This window comes from Dipodomys spectabilis, unplaced genomic scaffold, assembly GCF_019054845.1.
Source record: "Dipodomys spectabilis isolate Male_0828 unplaced genomic scaffold, ASM1905484v1 ptg000329l, whole genome shotgun sequence".
NCBI classification, from domain to species: Eukaryota; Metazoa; Chordata; class Mammalia; order Rodentia; family Heteromyidae; genus Dipodomys; species Dipodomys spectabilis.
The window spans coordinates 1301014-1317500 of record NW_024871006.1 but is presented as its reverse complement, the minus strand read 5'-3'; the positions used below and the strand labels follow the sequence as shown (position 1 = coordinate 1317500).

At 48.8% G+C, this 16487-nt stretch overlaps 1 protein-coding gene across 1 annotated transcript in view; it reads right to left on the bottom strand.

The window, feature by feature from the left end:
* Rgs9 (regulator of G protein signaling 9) overlaps positions 1 to 16487 on the bottom strand; it is a 63627-nt gene that overhangs the window by 24603 nt on the left and 22537 nt on the right. The window contains exons 8-11 of the mRNA XM_042665487.1: positions 14979 to 15060; positions 6995 to 7057; positions 2550 to 2579; positions 1702 to 1763 (exon numbers count right to left, since the gene is read on the bottom strand). Coding sequence (XP_042521421.1) covers positions 1702 to 1763; positions 2550 to 2579; positions 6995 to 7057; positions 14979 to 15060 — 237 coding nt within the window. The remainder of the gene's footprint in view (positions 1 to 1701; positions 1764 to 2549; positions 2580 to 6994; positions 7058 to 14978; positions 15061 to 16487) is intronic.

The window sequence follows — 16487 nt, the reverse complement described above, 5'->3', positions numbered from 1 at the left end:
CTCTCCCTTTCTCCCCCCAAGTTATATAGGTTATTTCCAACATAGTGTCTAGTGAGAATCACTGCTGAATTGGGTCACCCTTTGTCCCATTTCTGTGCTTCCCCTTCCCCTCCCCAAATCAGATAAAGTTACATACAAGACAAAGGGTAAAGAAATTCAAAAAATTTAAAAAAAAACAGCAACAAAATGGGGGGGGGGGGGAACAGAAGAAAAGAAAAAAGGGGAAAAAAAGCCACAAACAGTACAATAAATAACCATTTCTTGGAGTTCATTTCAATAGGCTTCATTTTATATGATCATATGCACACAGTTATGGGGCCCTTGTGATCCTCTCCTAAGAATATCCTCCTTTGGTCTCACTATGTGAATGTTTAGACTGCTGTTTAATTAATCATGTCCACCTGTAATTTTTTTGTCTTTTACTATTCATTGGGTTTACTGAGCTTCATTATTTAAAACCTGACAGAGAAATGAACCCCAAACCTACCATGGGAGACAAAAATAAATGTTCTCAAGACAAGTCAGACCCTCCACATAACATACTTCCCGATATCTGAGTAGGGAAAACCAGCACCCAGAGGTGAGGAGCATTGTCTACATGTGCATAGAAGGTGACTGTCACCAAATTCACCCACAGCCGTGGGCGATTTCTCAGGGGAGGTGGTATTTTTTGTAAACTATGAAGTGTTTCATGGTTTTTTTTTTTTTAAACAAGAAACAAACTCCTAACCACACTGGAAGACACTGATAGAAAAAGAAAAAAGAAAGGAAACAGAAAGAACTCTCCTCAGTCCCTGAAACAACCAGGACCAGTATTCAAGTCTTCCGTAGCTCAAGTAAAGGATTATAGAAATAAGCCAGGTTATTTTCATGGTGGGGGTAGGCAGGGGGAGGGGGGGGGGGGAGTTTGCTGGAAACTCACTAAACCAAACATGGATTCCCAATGTATCCGAAACAGGTTTTAAATCAAAGATCAGCAATGACATTTAGCAGCCCACTGAATCGGTAAATACAACCTACTTATCCCTAATTAATAAATCTGAGTGGATGACAATGGAACCGGGTTGTCTCAGGTCTCCCTGGAGGTCATGTCTGTGAACTTGGGACTCTTCCTCCCCCATCCTGCCTCTGCCCCCGCTTCCCTATTAGTGGATGACAAGGAACAGAGTAGACTTTTATAGGAGCTTGATGAATCTTAACTTTTCTCAACCCAAGGTAAAACCTGCAGACTTACTGTGAGTGAAGAAGGAACTGAACCTCAAAAAGACTGGGGGGAGGCATCTACAGATCTATTGGCTCTTAAAGCAGGCAGCCTATCTTGTGTTAAGTTTGCCTTAAAGCCCAAGTTTTCTCAGTTGAGCCCCAGTGGCTCACACCTGTAAATCCTCGCTACTCAGGAGGCTGAGATCTGAGAATCCTGGTTTAAAACCAGACTAATTTGAGAGATGCTTATCTCCAACGAACCAGGAAAAGAAAATTAAAAAAGAAAGTCAGAGGGGGTGGGGGTGTGGCTCAAGTGGTAGAGCCTTGAGCAAAAAAGCTAAGCAAGAATGCAAGACTCTGAGTTCAAGACCCAGTACACACACACACACACACACACACACATACACACACACACACACACAGTAAAGCACAAGTTCTCCTCTTGTTCACCAACTACCTACTTGCTCACATAGCAAGACAAAGAAATCAAGGACATACCCTCCCAGGGACACGGAAGACTTCACTGTAGACCGCATCAAGGCCTGCTGGTAATACATGATCTGGAAGAGAGACCATCTTGAGACAGCCAAGTCTTACCCTTGAGAGTCACCAATGCTCACAATCACATAGGGCTCCAAAATGAGAAGCCATTTATATATCCACAATGAGAGTTAAGCCAGCCAACTTAATACCAACAGAGCAGGGACTTGGTAGACAGGTGACCTCCCAAACTCCAAGTTAGTTCACCCATCGTGCATTGATTTGGGAAAATCTGTCCTAAGTAGCATTCAGCTGAGCCATGGGGACTGATGCTTAGTTGTTCCCTCACAGCCTCCTGGTGACAGAAGCTGAGTGGTCCCTGCCACAGAGGCCATCCCCAGTCTTTCTGGTTCTGAAGGGTCAGCCGAAGCAAGACATTCCCCCTCCTAGGCTGCCTCTTTCCCATTCAGATACTCATTGCCCATGCCCTGCCTCTGCAGGCAATGTTACCCAGGACTCTATCTTGGGCCATGCAGGCTATTCTGAATGGGCCTACAGAGATGAGCCCAGAGTCTGGTTGGTAATATGGACCCTCTATCACGTTTCCTCTGTGGCCCTCTCTGCCTTCCCCTCAGATGTGTGACATCCATGGGTATTTCTTACTGGACCTCAGCATCAGCTCCATGCTGACCTTACCATTGACAGAATGACCTTGTCATTCTGTACTGTCCCTTACTGTGACAACAACTGCTTGCACACCACACATGGCTTTCATTTGTGCTACTGAATACAGAGCATAAAGACGGCGTCCGTGTAACTTATTACAGGATTTTAAACCAGACCCCTGGAACTGCAAGACTAATTACCTCTTTTCTGACAGCAGGGATTGTTTGTTTCTGTAAAAACAAAGAAATAAAACCATTCAATGGATAGCATTGAAATCATTACAGTTCAAATACCTGTTGGAAAAATAAAACCCCTTCCCCCCTATGAACACTGCCCATCCTTTCTTACTCAAAGGCTAGAAATTTCCCATCACCACCACTTCTGTCCCATTCTGTGCAACCATGGGAGGCCGTCAATCAAGCGGTATGACCAGGAAAGGAATTTAACTTACCACTATGACTTTACATGGCTCTCCTCAAAACTAAGATGAGCTGGGCAACGGTGGCTCACACCTGTAATCCTAGCTACTCAAGAGGCTGAGATCTGTGGATCATGTTTCGAAGCCAGCATAGGCAAAAAAAAAAAAAAAAGTCCATAATACTCTTCTCGCAATTAACCACCAAAAAGCCTGAAATGGAGGTGTGGCTCAAGTGGTAGAGCACCAGCCTTGAGCAAAAGATACTTAGGGACAACAAGGGCCCAGGCCCTGAGTGCAAGCCTAGCACTGCCACAAAACAAAACAAAAAAGAATCAAAGGTTGTCTTTGGGACTGGCCTGGTCTGCTGTCATATCTCTAGAATCATCTGGGAAGTGAGAGATAAAGAAATGAAACCTCACTTCTCTCTCATTCTGGATGGAGAGCGACATGGAGATGGAAAAGATAGCAGGGATCTTAAGCTTCTTTTCCCATAGAGGAAGAAAGCTGAATGAATGGCAAGATTTATTCTCAGTTATTCATAACAACTTAACCAACACCACAAGTTGGAAAAAAAAAAAAAAAAGCCATGTTGTCCCTCTCCCTAAACTGCCAAAGCAAGTTCACACTGAGGGCTGGTCACCTGAAGAAGTCCTCTCTCTCTCTCTCTCTCTCTCTCTCTCTCTCTCTCTCTCTCTCTCTCTCTCTCTCTCTCACACTCACTCTCTGACTTTTGAGTTCAGGCTAAGGAAGGACAGTTCCAGAAAGAGGTCTATCAATAGGTTTTTAGAAGCTTCTGGAAAGCATTCCACTCTGAAATACATAGATCTCTGTCCTGGTACCACTTTTTCTGGTCTTGGCTTTCCTAGATTTTTTTTCCCCAACAAAGATAAAAAAAAAAAAAAAAAGCTGGCTCCAGTGGCTCATGCCTGCAATCCTGGCTACTTAGGAGGCTGAGATCCAGAGGATCACAATTTGAAGCCAGCTGGAGCAGAAAAGTCCACAACAACAACAATGAAACACCAACAAAAATTGGCATTGTGTATCAGAAATTTAAATCAACTGGGAAGTCCGTGTGTCTATTTGCTGAACTTGGCAAACCTGCTACTGTCACGATAGTTATTTAATCGAGGTCACAAAGGACATCATTTAAAATTCCACACACTCACCCACAATTCTGTGCAACTCAGAGACCTACCTCATGGTAAATCAGGAAGGAACACAATTTTTTTTTTCTTTTCTCCTTGGAACTCACAGCTCAATCCCTTCCCGTCCCCGAAACTGGGCCTCCCAGAGTGAACCCACGCTGCGACACGGAGAACACTCGTCCTAAGGAACCCTTCCTGACATTCTGGATTCCTGGAATTCTAGCAACTTCACTATTTTTCACTTGCAGAGTCGCCCAAATAGGGGCACGTCTAGACTTGTTTACAAGGCTCCGTGGCTCAAACCGGAACAGAAGCTGAGGACAACTGTCCCAGGGCAAGAAGGGTCAGGGCCATGCCAGCCAGACCCCGCCAGACAGGAAGGAGAAAGCCGGGGCAGGAAGAGGCAAGGGGCTCTGGATGAGGGTGCTGGGTAGGAATGGGCAAAGAAACAGAGGCATGGACGCACAGAGAGGGTGTCTCAAGGCACAGAAACAGCGAAATCCAGCAACTGAGGGAGTTCATGCCAAGCAGCCAGGAAAACGGAAGAGAGACAGCTGGCCAAGGAGGCAGGGTCTGGGACTGTCAGCATCTGAAGCAAACACCTGTCGAGTCAGGTACTTCCTGCATGGTCAAGGCAGGATTTCTCTGAATCTGAAGACCCTGCTACAAAATGAAAATGCAGAGTTCCTTCTCCCGAAAAGCAGATGTTAACATGGCGACAAGAATAAATCCAGCATGGCGCTTCTGGGTGTGGGGCCTTGGGTACTGGTGCAAGTCGCCTGCCTGTGCCTGTGGAGAGGCTCTGTGTGTAGGCCAGGCCTAGGGGAGATGGAGATGGGAGAGGGGTGGTGATCCGCTATAAACTAAAAGGTTCTAAATCAGAATTGTAGCTGGTCTTCCTTGGGCAAATAGTGAAGTCTCCATTCCAGTTTTGTTATACGGAAAATGAAAGTCGCCTTATCTCCCCTAAAGGACTTAACAAAATCCAGCAATGTTTCTAAAAGCCCCATGTCATAGGCAAAATACACCATCAGGCAGTATTTGGGGTAGGCTCTGGAGGCCATTCATGGAGATTCAAATCCCAGGATCACCATTTCCAAGCTGTGTAACCTCAGGTGAATCCCCACCATCACCGCCCCGGGCCTATTTCCTCAACTCAGAAGCAGAGATGCTCTTATGATTCCCTTTCTCTACAGGGGAGGGGCTCTGAATGGCTCAGGAGTTGAGCCAAGCTCCCATGGGTAGGGAGTGACAGAGCTGGGTGCTTTGAAGCTCAGCAAGGGATCATTCTCTCTAGCCATCACCTAAAGCCCCCTCCTGGAGTGGGGGAAACAGGACGGAAGAGCCAGCCCTGTGCACATAACAGCGAACAGCCAGGCCAGTGCCTGGTCTCCAGGCAGGATCATCACAGGGAGGGGGAGATCTGTGCCCTTGGCACCCTGGAACTGAGTGAGAGGGGACATATTTCCTAGGATATAGGGTCAGGCCTTGACAGGACTGGGCAGCCAAGCCAGTCTGAGGGAGTAGTCACCGGAGGGGGGGGGGGCACAAACACACCCTGCCAACCTCACAGTCTCCTTAGAACTCGGGCTTGGTGGGGCTTTAGCTCTGTGTAGGAAGAAGAAGTCCAGAGTCCAGCCATTCTTAGACACGACCTCCCTCTTCCCTGAATGGAGACAAACACAAAAATCTCTCTACTCCCAAGGCTTTATGGAGATGTTCCAAGTGCTCTATATTCCTCTCGAGGCAGAAAAATGGAAGTAAGGCCCCCCAGCTGGGGGAGATGCTGCCTGCATATAGTCTGAAGTCCCAGGCCCGCCCGTACAGGGGCACGTCAGACACTGGTAGCCCAGGGAGGATGACAGCCTGACTGCACGTGAGGGCACGTGAGGGCCACGTGCTTCTTCTTATGACTCCACATAGCCAGCAGGCACACCCAGGAAGAAAAAGCTGGTGGAGGAGACAGAGAGAGAGAGAAAGAGGAAATATCAATGGCAGAGGTGGCCCAGTCCCTGGGGAACCCACCCCGGTGAGCCCATCTGTGTTCTGGCCCTAGGCTGAGAGCATCGCCGGCCCCTGTCAAGATTTCAGGTTTGGAAAGCCAGAAGGCATGGCTCCCCTCCTTCCTGGACAGCCCATCTGCCATGACAATGGCAGTGATCACCCTTTCAGAAGCCTACCTAGCTCCCAGGATGGAGCCGTTCTGCTCCTCAGTTGCCTTCACCACTTGCTAAAGTGGAGGCCCTGCCAATGGCTTCCCACACACTCACACTGCTCAGCCATAGATGGAACTGCAACCCCCCCCATGTCAGATGAGTGGCTGCTTCCTCCCCCTCCCCCTCCCCCTCCAACAGAGAAGAGGTTTCCAGAGCAGCTCCTTATCCAAGGGAAGGGGAGGACGGGGCGGGGGGAAACGACAAAAATCTTTTACCCTGGCTCTGTATTTTACTCAAGGATATTCTGTCTCCATGGCAACTGAGCCTACCAGGCCTCCGCAGTGATTTGTTATCTGACAAGAGGGGATGTGGGAAAGGCTGCCATAGGAACTGATGGTACCATGTATGTGTCACGGGACAGCCACTTTGCCTCTCGGACAAGAAACCAGACAATTCCCCCACGATGCTCTCTGGGGACTCATGGCTCTCTCCCCAGACATGCCAAAGATGCCTCTTACCAGCTCCTTCCCCTTTCCCCTTGCCCTACCATCTTCCCACATTTGGGGCTCAGCCCTCCAAGCCTCCACTCACACCTCAAGGTACTGCCAAGCCTTATGGATGATGCCCTAAAGAAGTAACTGCCCCTTGCCAGCTCAAGCTGGGGGTTGGAGAGAAAACAATGAAATGGCTTTTAGGCAGAATTAAGAGACCAGTGGTTTCCAATCTGAGCAACTCTGACTCTCTCTCAGTTTCTGTGGCTGGAAATGCATCCACAGGTTCATTTGTGTCTGTTTGGATGATGATGATGATGATGATGATGATAAGATGGTGTGTGTGTGTGTGTGCGTGTGAGAGAGAGAGAGAGAGAGAGAGAGAGAGAGAGGTAATGTATATGCCTAGAATGCTGCAGAGACTTACCTGTTTACCTTAACTTCATTTGGATTGGTCACTCGGTCCAGGCCATAGTCCAGCACATCATTCATTCCTGGCTAAATGGAATAGAAACAATATAAGCATCACTACAGGATCAGATCAACTTTAGGTGTTAGCCACGCTGCAAATTGTGAGACCAAGCAGAGAAGGGCTTGCACCCCAACCCATAGGGAGATACAAGAGTGTGTCAACCCTCCAGGGGAGCTAGGGAGCTTCTTGGGGATTGTTCAGATACCAGCGCTCCCCCAGCATCTAACATGATGTGTGATGGAAGACCAGATGGGTGAGTGGGCAGATAGATGAATGAATGGAACGATGGGTGAGTGGTTAGTGGGATGAATGGATAGTGGACAGATGGATAGCATTTCAGTACCATAGTAGGGATGATGGATGGTTGGGTAGGAGGGTTGATGGATGGATGAATGGAGAGATAAATAAATGGATGGATGGATGGACAGCCAGATGGATAGCATCTCCAAAACCGTGGCTGGATGGGTGGGTGTGGAGGATAAATATCTAGGTAGATGTGTAGATAGATAGATAGATAGATAGACAGACAGACAGACAGACAGACAGACAGATAGATAGATAGATAGATAGATAGATAGATAGATAGATAGATAGATAGATAGATAGATAGATGAACAGATGAGAGAAGGAAGGGATAACATTGAAATTCAGTAAGTGTTCCCTAGGATCCATCCATGGGACCCCTGAGCCCTCCCACAGAGCTCCTTCCCACAGTGCAGTGTTCTGCCTTGGGCTGGATAAGAAGTAAGACACTGGTGCTTGGGGAGAGTCCAGGTTTCAGTCAGGCGTTTCTAGGATCCAGCTCTGGTTCAGCTACTTTCCAGCTGGGCCAAATCTCTCACAAAGCACTTTGTCCGCACTCTGCCCCCAGCCGGGAAGCAGAGACAACGCATTCTACCTGGCAGGTTCTTCTGAGGGTTTAACAGAAGGGGATGTCCTATTCGTAGTCAGTTAAGAGTCACCGTCACGCAACAAGGGAAGATGATTCAGTAGATGGATTCATTGGTGTGTTCCAAAGCTGGGTCTGCACTCTCTGATCCCTTTCCCCCCCATATCTCAACTCTGCAGCCAGGCTCTGTTGGTCTCTCTCATCTCTTAGAGGCCAGCAATTGAGGTCCTTCACTTTCTTCTGGGCACCAGTGGAGGCCAGGCACGTGTTATAAGAAGGCTGAGTGCACTGAGCACTCAGTGCTCAGAGGGTTGGAGGAAGCTACTGGCTTTCTCTCCAGTAGAGCTGGCCTCCTCCATAGCATGGAAATGGTTTTAGGTCAGAGGTTGGGCTGTCAGATTAAAAACTAGGGCATCCAGTTCATCTCAGATAAATAACAGATGATTTGTGCCCCCCCAATAGTTTAATACTTACTGTATATTTATGTTAAAACTACAAAATAGGGGCTGGGAAGGTGGCTCAGTGGTAGAGCGCTTGCCTTGCATGCCTGAGGCCCTGGGTTCGATTCCTCAGCACCACATAAGCAAAAAGAAAAAAAGCCAGAAGTGGCGCTGTGGCTCAAGTGATAGAGTGCTAGCCTTGAGCTGAAGAGCTGAGGGACAGCGCCCAGGCCCAGAGTTCAGGCCCCACATCCAGGACCCCCCCCCCCAAAAAAACTACAAAATGTATTCAAATAAGCATATGTTTTCTATAAACATGCTGTTTAGCTGACATTCAAAAGGCACAAAATATCTGTATTTAATTGTCTAAATCTAGAAGCCTTGCCCAGCAGCCTGATATGGTAAAAACAAAACAAAAACATACTGGGCCTCCATCCTAGACAAGGAAGGGGGGGAAAACCAAGACAATAGAAAATATATTGAAGATGGCAGGGAAGGGGCCCCACCATCCTCTCCTGAGCCGGGACCTTTGGGCCTAGATTAACAAATAACCACTTCCTCTGTGCTGGACACTGCCCTGGGGAGCTGGTGAAGGTGACATGAGGGTCCTGCTCTTGGGCATCCCCAGAATGTATACTAAGGCACTTCTGGTGTTAAGAGAGGAGAGGCACCCCTCCCCATCACAGAAGGATCATTAAGAAGCAGGGCACCAATAGCTCATGCCAGGTGAGATCTGAGAAGCCTGGTTTGAGGCCAGCCGGGCAGGAGAGTCCGTAAAACTCGTATCCCCAATTAAACAGAAAAAAAATGCCAAGTAGAGCTGTGGTTCAAGTGGTAGAGTGCCAGCCTTGAGCAAAACAGCTAAGACAGCAGCAGCACTCGGGCCCTGAGTTCAAGCCCTAGTACTGGCACCAAAAACTTAAAAATATATATATAACTTATAGTCATGACCAGTACCATGAAGGGACATACAAGATGCCCAAGGCAGATGCCATGAGAGCTAACCTCAAGGGGAAGGGAAATGGGGAGCAGCCTTCATAACAATGCCTTGCCTAGATGGATTCCAAGAATTTCCCCTTCATCTGCTAGGGAGAAATACTTGACCATGGATGAAACAGAAGACAGACCTGAACGCATATGCGCGCGCACACACACACACTCACTCACTCACTCATACTAACACACAGGAAAATATGAGCTTCTGCACACTCACCCGTTTTCACTAACACAACATACATACAACCCATGCATTTATACTCTCAGGCATGAATATTCACATTTACAGACACAGACATACCCTACTACACTGGAATGAACACACACACACACACACACACACACAGTTGTCTGTATTCAGGCTCCTTCCTTGCTACCTTGGCATAAAGTCTTGACTTAGTTATCCAGCAGTTCCCTCTGAATCTTTCCTGCCCTCCACATGAAATCAGCTACTCCAGAGCTCAATGGTTTACCTGAATAATGCAGGGGTTCCTTCCACTTTCCAGACTGGATGTCTCAGACTGCCAGGCCTGCAGCCACCCCCAGGGCTTATTGTTCCTACAGCCTTCCCTGTGCCCCATCTTTTCCCTCAACTCTACAGGATGTCCTGTAGTGCCTGCTCCTGTCTCCTGTCAGCTCCTGTGTGGACAGCAGCCATCTGTCTCAGCTAATGCAGCTATGGTCCCATTCAGGTTTCTACCTCCAAAACTGCCTCTGCTTGGTTGGGGATTCCCAGGCTCATCCATCCATTCACTCTTTGATCCATTCGTTCACTCATCCAGCAGCTTAGCATCATCTTTGGTGTGCTGTGGCAGGTCAAGTCTGTTGGACTCATAATCCAGCAAGAGTCACTGCTGACAGTTTCTGACTCACAAAAAGGTACTCGAATGAAGATGACCAGACATAACTGTCAGGGCACAGGAAGTCACTACACCTCTGCGACATGCTGCCAGGAGATGAAAGGCATACACAGGCCCCCTGCCCTGGTGCCACAAACAGGAAGCCATCCAGAGATGCACACACTCCTCCTCTTCAGTTAGCATGAAGCCCCAACTACTTCCCTGGGACGTAAATGAAAGCCCAGAGAGAGCTGGTGTCCCCTGCTTGGGGACCCTCCCTCATGTCACTCCTGTCCCTTCTCTCCCTGGTCCTTTCCTAAAGCGTCAGACCTTTTTGATGCAGGGGGGAAAAAAGGATTAATAAAACAATAAATTGGGGCTGGGACTGTGGCTCAGTGGTAGAGTGCTGCCTAGCACACATAAAGCCCTGGCTTCTATTCCTCGGTGCCACATACACCGAAAAAGCTGGAAGTGGTGCTGTGGCTCAAGTGGTAGAGTGTTAGCCTTGAGCACAGAGAGGCTCAGGGACAGTGCCCAAGCTCTGAGTTCAAGCCCCAGGACTGGAAAAACAAAGCCCCCCTAAATTGTTTGATAAGGAGGGGAATGGGCTGGGAAGGTGGCTCAGTGGTAGAGTGCTTGTCTCACATGCACGAGGCCCTGGGTTTGATTCCTCAGCACCACATAAGCAGAAAAAACCAGAAGTAGCACTGTGGCTCAAGTGGTAGAGCGCTAGTCTTGAGCTGAAGAGCTAAGGGACAGCGCCCAGGCCCAGAGTTCAGGCCCCAAGACTGACAAAAAAAAAAACAAAGACACACACCAGGACAGGGAGAGGGAGACAGAGAAGAGGCAGAGAAGATATAATTTGAGAAGTTTGCCACAAGCACATATTGGCTTGAATGTGACTTCCATGGAGAACTGACACAAGCCCCCTGCTTCGGTCAAGCTACTCTGCTACTCTGCACATCACTCATTCTTTTGTGCAATAATCTCAGTCTCTAGCTCTCTGCTTGCCCATAGTAAGCTCCTTAAGGTCACAGGTCAAGTCTGTTTGGACTCATAATCCAACTATTCTCCTTCCCTTTTAGGCATCTGGCATAGAGGAGACTGTCAAAAGTACATGTGGCATTGAAAAAGAATAGAACCAGAATATATAGTTTCCTGTCTCATTTCATGATATAAAATCACGTGTCAGACTACTTTTTCTAGGGCAATGGATAGCCTTTGAAAATATTATCTGAATAACTTCTCAGTGTTCTATGATGTCAGATTCGGCTTCATTTATTTTGCCATCCACTGGGGTGTGGCATTTATCCTGACCCTGGCAGGAAATGGAAAACTGCCATCTCTTCTGGTGAACATCTGTCTGTGTGTGGGGGTTGAACTCAGGGCAATTGAGCTCGCTATTCAGATACGTGACCATGGGATTTAGGGCACACTACTCGAAATCATCCTCGGCCATAACACCAGGCCTAGGAGATGTACTACATACACCCCCAGAGGTCTGGGGTGGTAACACAAAGATGTAGGGAAGACAACCCTCACCCTCCTACCCCCAAGATGGCTCATTCAAGGGACCATTTCCCATTGTGTCTCTAGACATTACAAACTATTACACAGTACTCAGACCTCTTCTTTGTTCCATTCTGGTAAAAAGCAGATGCGGAACCTCATCTTCCTTCACTACCGGACGCTGGATCACGAGTGCCGTTTTAGCTCTGTGATCCCCCACCCCCACCTCACATCTGATCTTGGCCTCTGCCAGTGGTGCTGGGCCCAAGGCAGCAGCCAACCACCCTCTTCTCCCCGTGTGATAGCTCTGGAGGAACACGGGGGTGGGGCACACACAGGGGTGGGGCACATCCGGGTCCTTCTTCCACAGTAGCCTGTGGGACCCTTGGTATGAACTCACAGCCCAGCACAGAGCCCTAAGCCTTGATTTCCCCATCCAAGTGATGGAATGCTGACATTCCCTGTTTCGTCGTATCGTGGACAGGGGTGGAGGAGGCAACCCAGGCATAGAGCTTCCCATGTACACACAGGAGGAGCTCCATGATTTCTAGCTGTTATTTCATGCCCAGCACCTAACTTCTGACCAGGCACAGAGTCGGGCCCAATCGGGGACTCTAGACAAAGATACAGATAAATGAAAGCCGGTTAATTTCATAGCTGCGTGACACGCTACAGCAGGTGGCCCCAGTCAGTCCACAAAGGGACTGTGCCACATCCACAGAGCCCAAGGCTCACTGTGTTGTGGTTGGCTTTTGTCCCAACTCACTGATGGTTTGTTTGTGTCTCCTGGAGACAGTCTGGCAGTCTGTGGGCTCCAGGGCTCCCTGAGTTTGTCAGACAGATTGCTCTATTCCAGGCTGAGACACTCCTCGGCCTGAATAATGTCTGCTCCATGCGTGCCAATAAGAGGGGGAGAATGTTCCGGAAGATTTAGGGAAAGCAGGGCCCCAGATGCACTCCTGTCTCATCCACTGAGGGGAGATTAGATGTGAAAAGCAGTTTCGTGTGCTAGGAGTTTTAGGACTACAGCAAAGCCTCACTTTGAACACGCTATCCAAGAGGGACTGGGCCGAACCCAAATGTTATGTTTTAGGAGCAGCAGGCAATGTTCTAAAGACCAAGGAGGTTACCAAAACACTGCGATGTAATGGGTATATCACATGACATTGTCAGGGCACAGTGACCTGAGAGGAGGAATGAGAAAAGGCTCCCCTTCAGATCTAGGGGTTCAGATGCTCTGGCACTTTAGGAGCTGTGTGAACCTCAGTTTGCTTATCAGTAGAGTGGGAATGACACTAGTGCCTTTCACAAGCAGGTGAAGGCAGAATGCTTAGCACCAGAATGGTGATGGTGGTAGCGGTGGTGGTGGAGGAGGAGGAGGAGGAAGCTGGGGACCTGAGCTGCGTGGTGGGGGGAAGCAGGGATTGATAGAGGTGGTGGAGGTAAAGATAAGATGGTGCAGGTTGTGTTGATAGAGTTGGAGGAGGGAAGGGGTAGGAGAGACAACCTTACAGACACACTGTCATGCTATGAGAAGCCACCCAGCCACTTGCCTGGCAGGAGCTGAGAATTTACCCAAGGAGAACCAGGGCAAACCTGGGGTGATCTATTCATTGTCCTTCCCGGCAGGTGCGCTAACACATGAGCCAAACCCTCATCCCTCACTTTCTATCCTACAGACCTCCTGGATCCAGAGAAGGTGGAGAAGGGGCCTGGGAAGACTTCAGACACAGCCAGTCTATGCCACTTTGAAAGAAACGTAGTCACACTGGCCATCTAACCCTACGGAGTCTATGCACGGACAGTGGAAGACATTTCCCAGCCCTTGTACGGAGCAGGTCCCCTCCATTGTGGTACCACTGGGCACAGGGGCACACCATGCCATTTTCCTTCTCCTCACCCAGGTGGTCTTCTCCTGGAGAGCATGGGCAGTGTGTAGCTGATACACACTAAGCTGCCCATGAGGAGGCCTGGGCTTGGTACTGACCCTCTGCCATATATCCAGAAGCATATGTCAGGCAACTGGTTTTCCCTAAAGGAAGACCTTGAAGCAATGCAGGGGGGAATGTGTTTGGGAGCTCAACTCCAGGGTCTTAAGCTCAACCACACCAGCATCCCAACCCATGCACCACAGCAGCAGTGCCTGAAAGAGAATCTACTTTAGGGGAGCAGGGGAGGGGAGGAAATGAGCAAAACAGCTGAACTCTAATGAGATTGAAGTTCACAAGTTCTTAACCTTTAGGGACCTGATTTAGCTTTCTAGTTCTGAAGATTTCTGATGCCTGGAAGGAGACAAGGAAACCAAAAAAGGAGATTTCCAACTCTTCCATTTCCACAGCCTCATTTACATCTCTCGCCTCCTATGCCCCACAGGCAGCACATGTGCTCCACACAGGAGGAAACTGAGGCAGCAGAATTCACCCCAGAGCTGGGAAGGTGGCTCAGTGGTAGCGTGCTTGCCTTGCATGCATGAGGCCCTGGGTTCGATTCTTCAGCACCACATAAGCAGAAAAAGCCGGAAGTGGCGCTGTGGCTCAAGTGGTAGAGCTGAAGAGCTGAGGGACAGTGCCCAGAGTTCAGGCCCACAACCGACAAAAAAAAAAAAAAAAAGAATTCACCCCAGCAGGTGGTGATGGTCAGAACCTGCATCTCTGTGCTGAGAGGTAGGGCTGACACTTCCCAAGTCAGCTCATTTATAGACTGCTTGCTTCTCTGGCCCTCCAGAATTCTCAAAGCCAGAGATGCCCCAAGCAATAAGAAGCTGAGTATAGACTCATTCCTTTTCTCCCGTTCCCATCTCAGCTGTCAGCCTGGACCTAGGGAAGAGAACAGGCAGCTGGAGATACACAGGATGGCTTTCTTTTCTGTTCCTGGATTACTTGGCCATGTAGAACACCTGTCCTCACAGTATTTTACTCTTCTGTTTTGGGGCCTATGTTCTAGATTTTTCTTCTCATATTTTTTCCCAAGGCATGAAAAAGAAATGACACCCACCACCACTACCACCATTCCCCCTCAGAAGGACACATTCATCCCTGTCCCTCGATAGTTGATGCGTTAGTATTGAGGATCATGAGTCCAGATGGGCCATGCACAGATAGCACAACTCCTCTTCCAGCTGAGCGAAGGACACCTCCCTGCTCACCCAAGACTGAGCAGCAACTCCCGCTACTCCAGTTCCACCCCCAGAGGGAAAGAAGCTAGCAAGGGACAGGAGAGCGCAGGCAGAGGATGGGGAGAGGGGCTCAGAAGCGATGAGGGACCCCATACTCACAGGGCTTCGGTGCACCAGCCAGTATGCCTTTTCCTGGCAATCCAATGCGTACCTGTCAGCCTTGTTCCTTTCCTTCCCAGTCCTGAGATAAGAAAACCACGTTCAAGGCCAAGAAGCAATATTTTGAAATTTGGGGGGGAGGGGGATTGTTCCATGATAACCTCCATTCTTGATGATATTTTGTGCTGTTTTCCCCATCTGTCCAAGTACCTCAGGTGTGCTAGCTATAAGAACAATAAACATCACCAATACCACACATACACCAGGTACCATTCAAACTGTTTGTACATGGATTGCTTTCTCTAATCTCCATTAGTCCTCTTGGTGGCTTTTTCCCAACTTCACAGTTGAAAAAATTTAAGCAAGGTTTTGCCCTGCCAGGGCCATACTACATCAGCACAGGGCAGAAATGGGGCTTGACTCCCGGAGCTTCTGCCCAGATCCAGCTCTCTCTCTGATGGCCCCAAGCTGCAGGGAAATGACCATCTGGGCTGACACTGAACCTCCACTAGCTTCTTACTGTGTCTTGCTTTGGTAAATGACATGATCAACATCTAGTGTAGCAGGCTGCATCAATGCCAAACAGGACATGGGGCGTGGGGTGGGGAGGAGGGAACAGGGATAGACATCGGTCTCCTAGTATCCTCTTTTTTCTCTGCCTGTCCATCCTTCTCTGTCACTCCAAAGAGCACAGGCCAAGTCAGGGCTTTTTTTCTGAACTCAACTGATGACTGCTAAAGGTCATTTTCTTCCTCTTCTTCCAGGTCATTTTCTTCCTCTTCCTCTTCCTCTTCCTCCTCTTCCTCTTCCTCCTCCTCCTCCTCCTCTTCTTCATGTGTGTGTGTGTGTGTGTGTGTGTGTGTGTGTGTCTATCTGTGTGTCTGTGTTTGCCAGTACTGGAGTTTGAACTCAGGGCCTGGGCATTCTCCCTTAGCTTTTTCCCTCAAGGCTGGTAAGGCTGATGCTCTACCATTTGAGTTACAGATCCACTTCTGGCTTTTTATTGGTTAATTCACGGGTTTTTCTGCCCACTCTGGCTTTGAACCAAGATCCTCCTATCTCAGCCCCTGTAGGACTACAGGCATGAGCCATTGGCCCCCTTGGTTGCTTATTCCTTTCTCATCTGTCCACGCCCCCCCCCCCCTTCCCCATTGTCCATAGGAAGTAGATGCTGGGCCTCCCTCCCCCAGGACTGGGGAAACATTGGTTAATTATGGCCCCGAAATCCGCATTCAGTCCTATTTCCTGGGTGAGCTGTGCTCACATTCATCAACGCTTGTTTTCCCAGGGAGTGTAAGATGACGCACATGCCCTCACGACAGTCAGCAGATTTATCTCCCTGTTAATGTACTGTGAATAACATAATAACCTCCAGAGAGCCGGCTGGGTGAACAGCGCCATTCCAGCAGGGTGTTTTGCCAGCCTCCTCTGGAAATTAAATAGAAACACTGTCACTCCCGCTTCCCCCTGACAACCTAACTGGATTTTCCACCAGGTTAACTAGCTCCC